Below are 7,166 nucleotides of genomic sequence, written 5' to 3'. Positions count from 1 at the left end.
TGAATTACACGCCACACAAGAGATCTCATCTCATCTCATTATCTCTAGCCGCTTTATCCTGTTCTACAGGGTCGCAGGCAAGCTGGAGCCTATCCCAGCTGACTACGGGTGAAAGGCGGATACACCCTGGACAAGTCGCCAGGTCATCACAGGGCTGACACATAGACACAGACAACCATTCACACTCACATTCACACCTACGGTCAATTTAGAGTCACCAGTTAACCTAACCTGCATGTCTTTGGACTGTGGGGGAAACCGGAGCACCCGGAGGAAACCCACGCGGACACGGGGAGAACATGCAAACTCCATACAGAAAGGCCCTCACCGGCCACGGGGCTCGAACCCGGACCTTCTTGCTGTGAGGCGACAGCGCTAACCACTACACCACCGTGCCACCCAGATTGGCTAGTTCATAGCATAATCGAAAATACCATGTACTGCAAAGACTGTAGAAAGTCTGGCAAAGACAGGCACCAGTAATTTTAAACTCGAAACTATAAAGGACCACGAAAAGTCAAATGCACACATCAGGACTATAACATCAAAACAGGCGAAGACGGCTGGTTCACTACAGGACAGCATTGCTTTCAAGTCCCTGGCTGTCATGAAGTCGGCTGAGCTGGAGAGGATGAAGCTGCTGTTTAGAAACGTTCACGCGATTGGAAAGAAGTTGATCCCGCCCCAGCTATCAACTTATGGCCTGCTGGAAGCCTCAGGTCACGAAGACCATTTTTCATTGATCATTCAGACTCATCTGATGTTGAATGTAATGAGGACATTTAATGCCTCTCTCTACACACACACACACACACACACACACACACACACACACACTATTAATAGATAATACATAATATACATAATAATACACATAATACTTGCATATCAAAACATCAAATGTTTTTCAATGATAAATATTTTGAATTGGACTTTTAATATTAGAATCAGTTCAGTTGTACTGAATGTTATTTTTCATATTATATGATATTTCATATTGTAAGGGGCTTGAATTTGAGTTCAATAAACAGAATACTCGGTTTATATTTTTGTCTGAATTGGTTCCATGTTTTCATATAGGGAGCTACCTTAACAGCATGAATACTTGAGTGCTACTGTAGAGATATATTATAGGCTGCCATTCATAATTAAATCTAGATCTTACGAACTTTAACATATCATGGTGAAGAAAAACCTGCAATTTCCTGGCAACAAAATTGTGGCTTGTGAAAAGGCTGAATGGCTAGTGACTCGGGAAAACCACTAGCCACAGTGGCCGGTGAGCAAAAAAGTTAGTGTAAAGCCCTGCTATGCACACTCCAGATTTTTGTTTTTTCATCTTAATTATTGTTTGTGTCACAATAAAACAAAATTTTCACCTTTAAAGTGGTAGGCATGTTGTGTAAATCAAATGGTGCTAACCCTCCAAAAATCCGTTTTAATTCCAGCTTGTAAACAGGACAAACACCAAGGGGGATGAATACTTTTGCAAGACACTGTATGTTTATGTGTATGTGTGCAAGTGGATCATGTTTCCTAATTTCTAATTCCTAAACTTGAAGTCTTTGTTGAAAATAATAGTCATAAAACAACAAAGTTTCTATGTGTTGGTCATACCCAGTTGGTTTCCGTTTTGTGTGTGTGTGGGCCTGGCCTGTTGACCCGACACAATAGTGAGTGCAGAGTAAGCATTGGTCTCACACTAGCGTGTGTGTGTGTGTGTGTGTGTGTGTGTGTGTGTGGAACATGCTAGCACTCAACCACAATGCAACATTTTCGTAGGGATTTTCATCCGACATCACCCTCTACCTTTTCTCCCTCTCCTTTCATCTTTATGTGCCTCTCCTCTGCATTATGGGTTCAGGGAGCAGAATTAAGTTTGCTATTTGTGAAGTACTGCAGTTTGCCGCCTTCTGTGTTCCATTTTTCATTGTGATGCAGCGCTTTGCTGTCATCCTAGCACAAGCGAAGAGCCAGATGCAGCCCTCTGGAGGAAGATCTAGCATGGCTTACTGGTTGATCGTGTCTTCATCTGTTGCTTATCTGACAACCATGGCACTTCTGGTGTGGCTACCAATTAAATACATGGTGTTCATAAAGAAGAAGGCCCTGGTGGGGAGAAAGAAATGGTGAGAGAGAGAGAGAGAGAGAGAGAGAGTGCGTGTGTGTGTTCATAGGTGTATGTATACTTTGCTCACAATCAGTGTCTAATTATTGATGTAGCGTCATAATTCATACCAAGATTATTTTCGATTTAGAGATAGATAATGAAAATGCTGCTGGGAATTTTAAATCAAAGCTATGCCATGAAGCATGGAAGTGTTTGTATGAGTCAGTTGATTTAGTGTTACGATTATTATTATTATTATTATTATTATTAATAATAATAATAATAATAATAATGACATAACTTATTTATTTGTTCTTATTTTTATTTTAAATGCATGCATTCAGGGTTCTAAAATGACCAGAATAGACTCTGGGGTATTTTTGGTCAGTCGTCTTTGAGGGTTTTTGTTGATGTTGTTTGTTTGATTGTTTTTGTGAGTTATGGGTTTGCCACTGAGACATTGTGAAAACATCATGTAAAATGTCACATACTACACATACAGTGCATAAACATACATAATTTATACTTTTTGTCATTAAAATGAACTAGAATTTTCTTTCTCTTTAGGAGACCTGTTGCTCTGGCGTATGTGCTCCTCTCCACATTACCCACTTTTGCATTCCTAATAGCCAGTTCTGAGGTAAATAGAATATGGTCAATAATATTCACTGTTAGTGATCTTGGATACATATTGTTTGGTAAAGTGGAGAAATGTCTAGAATTCTGTGTCATCCCTAATTTACATTCTGAATAGAAAGGGGGTCTGTACTTGTGAATAGGGGAATGCTTACATAGTGCAGCATTGCCAAAACCATTAACAATTGTTGATTTCAGGAAAAAAAAAAACCAACAAAAAAAAAATACTGGACATTCAAAAGAGATTTATTGCTGTTTCTGACCCCTCACGATGGTGTTCAGACACTCTCCCTATAATCAACTGTGATAAAGTTTATCCCTATTGAGTTGACTGTCAATCCTGATATGAATTATACAGAAAACCTACTCTGACTGCACAGCCAGGTTGTGGGAATTGAAGTTCAGCTAACTTGCCAGGGGGCAAAAGTGTCACTGGTGCAGGAAACAGAACCACTTAATCAGTCTTTGTCATTCAATTGCCTCTACTGACCTATCCTCACCTGTTTCTTGCTTCATCTGTCATTTCCAGATATGCATCATAGAGCTGGATGGTATCTCTATTGAACTTGTCTATTGTTCAACATTTTGTTGCACACCTAATATTCACAATTTGGTCTTACAGCAAAAGTAACCTTCTGTCTTTCACCATCCATTGGCAACAAATATCCCCTGGCTACAGCAGAGGAGCTTATCACCAGTTCCACCACATCCTTAAAGCTTGACCTCTGTGAGGACCATTTATTGGTCATGCTGCATCAACCTCATGGAATTTGTTACTCATGCTGGAGTCTTGTGCTACATGCATGACTTAGTTTAACACCCATCTGTTTTCAGGATGTCATATGCTATATTTTCTAGAATACCCACAATTCTTATTTCTGATGGCTCCAACATACAGGTTGTTTAAAAAATTGATATAATTCTGGGATATTTACATCTCAAATAATGTTTTTTTAAACACCCTGTATACTATATGGCCAAACATTTGTGGATACCTGACCATCACAGCCACATGTGGACCTTCCCCAAACTGTTGCTACAAAGTTGGAAGCACATAGTTGTATAGAAAGTCTTTGTATTCTGTGGCATTACAGTTTCCCTTCCCTGGAACTAAAAGATCTAGCCCAAGCATGTTCTACAATGCACCTGTGCACAAAGTGAGGATGAGGAAGACATGCTTTGCCAAGGTTGGTTTTGTAGGGTCTGCACAGTGCACTGAACTCAACCCCATTGAACACCTTTGGGATCAATTGCAAGGCCAACTGTGTGCTGGGGCTTCTCTCCTGACATCAATGCCCATCCTAACTAATGCTCTTGTGGCTGAAAGGGAAATTCCCATAGTCACGTTCCAGGTGGTTGTTACAGAAGCAAAAGGGGAACAACATTAAAAGGGGATGTGCAATAAGCACATATTGGTGTGATGGTCAGGGGTCCACAAACTTTTGGCAAAATAGTGTAGGGCTGACCCTGTTTCATCATGCCATAGAAAGGCCCATTGCCTTCAGGTCTTCGACATTCAGCTTAGCCAATGAGAAATATTCAGAGACTGAGTTTGAGGCCATATCTTGGCTCATGTGGCAGTGGCACATCTGCCTTTATGGGCAGCCATTTACATTGCCCACAGACCACCTGGTCTTTTCAGTCCTGCTTGCTACATTTGGTTCCAGGCTGAGAACTGACAGTCTCATTATATGTTTAAACTGCAGTTTATTCCCAGTCAGGAGAACTGGTAGCAGATCAGCCTTCCCATGCCAGTCTACTCCCAGTGACTCAGACCTGCAAACAGGACCTGCCTGTCCTTATCCAGATCCTTCACTTTCCACTTTAGGCAAGTGTCTTTCAGCTGGTCTTTGATCAGGATCCCAAGCTGTCTATAATTCATATATTCATACATGCCTTCAAAGGTACTGGAGGACCTGACTTGATATAAGAGAAAAACTGTCATGTATCAGCTTCATAGATTCTGGCAAATCTTTTGTTGTCCTCAGCTGCCTACATGTCTGTGTTCAGGTACACAAGGGCCATCCAGGCAATGTGCAGAGGAAAGAGTTTTTTCCCCACCATTTTCTCTCCAATTTCATCATCTACTACATCCCACTCACCAGCCAGCTCTCCTCTATCATATGACAGCTACCAACTGGGTAGGGTGAGAGATAATATGTTTCTTCAGAGACACATAATGCCAGCCAACCACATCTTATCGAACTGCTACTCATGCAGCATAAAGAATTCAGAGGAAAACACAATCTGGGTGGCACGGTGGTGTCATGGTTAGCACTGTCGCCTCACAGCAAGAAGGTTCTGGGTTTGAGCCCAGTGGCTGATGGGGGCCTTTCTATGTGGAGTTTGTAGGTTCTCCCTGTGTCAATGTGGATTTCCTCCAGGTGCTCCGGTTTCCCCCAGAGTCCAAAGACATGCAGGTTAGGTTAATTGGTGGCTCTAAATTGACCGTAGGTGTGAATGTGAGTGTGAATAGTTGCTTGTCTGTATGTGTCAGCCCTACGGTGTTCTGGCGACTTGTCCAGGGTGTACCCTGCCTCTTGCCCATAGTCAGCTGGGATAGGCTCCACCTTGCCCGCAGCCCTGCACAGGATAAGTGGTTATGGATGGATGGAAAACACAATCTGCCCTTTTCCACATACATGAGCCTTGATTGCCCATGATTGACTAGTGTTGCTGTGATTGACAGGGGATATAGAGTACATCATTCCTCCCACTCAGAAAGCACAGCAAATATGGCTCTCTTGCACGCCTAACCACAGATGGCTCTGGTATCGTCGGGATTCAAATTTGTGATCCCTTGACAATATGGTGAGCACATTTCATTCCTAGCTATTTTCTACAGATAATGAACTGTACATTTCTGAAAGTGGTCGGGACATGTCCACAGCATCCCCAGGCTAAATTAGGCCTATCTCATTCATAGTGAATAGTTAGAAACAGGAAATGTTCTTGTCCCATCATGACTATGATGATATCATACAGAACCAGTTAAACAGGCAGGAATCAGCATTCCCATAGATAAATTCCCAGTGGTATTTCAAGAAAAGAATAGGGCCGACATCTTTAACACACAGCGTGATGCATTTTTAAATCTCTCTCTCTCTCTCTCTGCTTCTTTTCTAGGTGCAGATTAGAAATAATATGCAATTTGATACCTTCAATGAGTTACCCGTGTCTTTGGTCCTGTTTTCCCTCATCCTCATTGACATTGTGGAAAGAATCCGTCACTGCAGACTTACTGGCCGGGGTAAAAACACAATTTCTTTCACTTGAATATGAATAAAAAGACTTAATAGGTTTCCATTGGACAATGAAAAAGATTTGTTTTTTTCTTTCTGCATGTGGATTGTTGCCAGATCATTTTTTGCTGGTCTCACTCTTTGGACACAGCATAACCAAACCAGCATTGTGTGTGTGTGTGTGTGTAGCTAATGAATTGCATCGAAATGCTGACATCCCAACCCTTAGCCTTGAGATGATGATGCCAATAGCTAGTACTGCCACTGGGCCATCTCCTGTAGCAGTAAGTACTAGTGTGGGGCCACAGAATGGAGCAAGAGCAACTAATGGTCCCGCTCCAAGGTTATCTGGAAGAACTGCAGTTACAGGGTTATCAGGCAATGGGATGGTGACTGGGTTGCCTGCCAGTGGAGGAATTACAGGGATTCCAGGCAACATGACAGGCTCAGCTGTGCCCAGCAATGGAGCAGTGCCAGTATTGTCAGGCAATAACCAGAGGCAACCATATACTATATCTGGGATTTGTCCAAGCACTGGCCTGCCCTTAAGAAATTTCCCATATGCCACTGCATACACGGGGCCACTCCGTTTTTTGCTAGCAAGTGATGTGCGTGCTGATGCCTTTGCTGACAGCTTCCTGTTCTGGTTGGACACAGCTGAAATGGTGCGAGTTGCAAATCACACCTCTGTCTACTTCTCGGGTTGGGCTTTACCAGTGTACCTCTTCAGCTTTCTTTCAATGCTGCGATTGGCTCTAATGCCCCATATTCCCCTTCTCTCACCACTGGGGGTGGCCCTACAGGACCTCCCTTTCCTCATTTTGAGAGTGGCCCTTCTAGCCATTTTTGGGTTTGTCACACCAGTCCTGTTTGTGATGAAGAACTTCTTGGTGTGTTTGGCTTACATTTACTTTAACTTCATGACCAAGCTTAAAGTCTTCAACACTGAGAGGATGTTCTGACTGGCCCGATCAGCAAAGTTACAGTGAACTGAACAACAGAAGAAAACAAAATTATGACTGTTACAGTCAATCTGAACTGCAGGAAAGCTGGATTAGAAATGGAACTGGTTTCAAATCACAAAATGTGGGTATTAGATACAATAATGTTGAGTATTTTCTTATTGCAGGAAAAAATACAAATGCCCTTAATAATAATAATAATAATAATAATAATAA

At 42.1% G+C, this 7,166-nt stretch overlaps 1 protein-coding gene across 1 annotated transcript; it reads left to right on the top strand.

Annotated features, from left to right (window-relative positions):
• The first annotated feature begins 1,854 nt into the window (after window positions 1-1,854).
• On the top strand, window positions 1,855-6,950 carry LOC132887703 (transmembrane protein 236). The gene is made up of 4 exons (XM_060923232.1): window positions 1,855-2,129; window positions 2,678-2,750; window positions 5,873-5,996; window positions 6,178-6,950. Exons 1-4 carry the CDS (start codon window positions 1,855-1,857, stop codon window positions 6,948-6,950), a joined length of 1,245 nt encoding a protein of 414 aa, XP_060779215.1.
• The last annotated feature ends 216 nt before the right edge of the window (window positions 6,951-7,166 follow it).

Source organism: Neoarius graeffei, chromosome 1 (assembly GCF_027579695.1).
Source record: "Neoarius graeffei isolate fNeoGra1 chromosome 1, fNeoGra1.pri, whole genome shotgun sequence".
NCBI lineage: Eukaryota > Metazoa > Chordata > Actinopteri > Siluriformes > Ariidae > Neoarius > Neoarius graeffei.
This window is presented reverse-complemented; position numbering and strand designations above follow the sequence as displayed.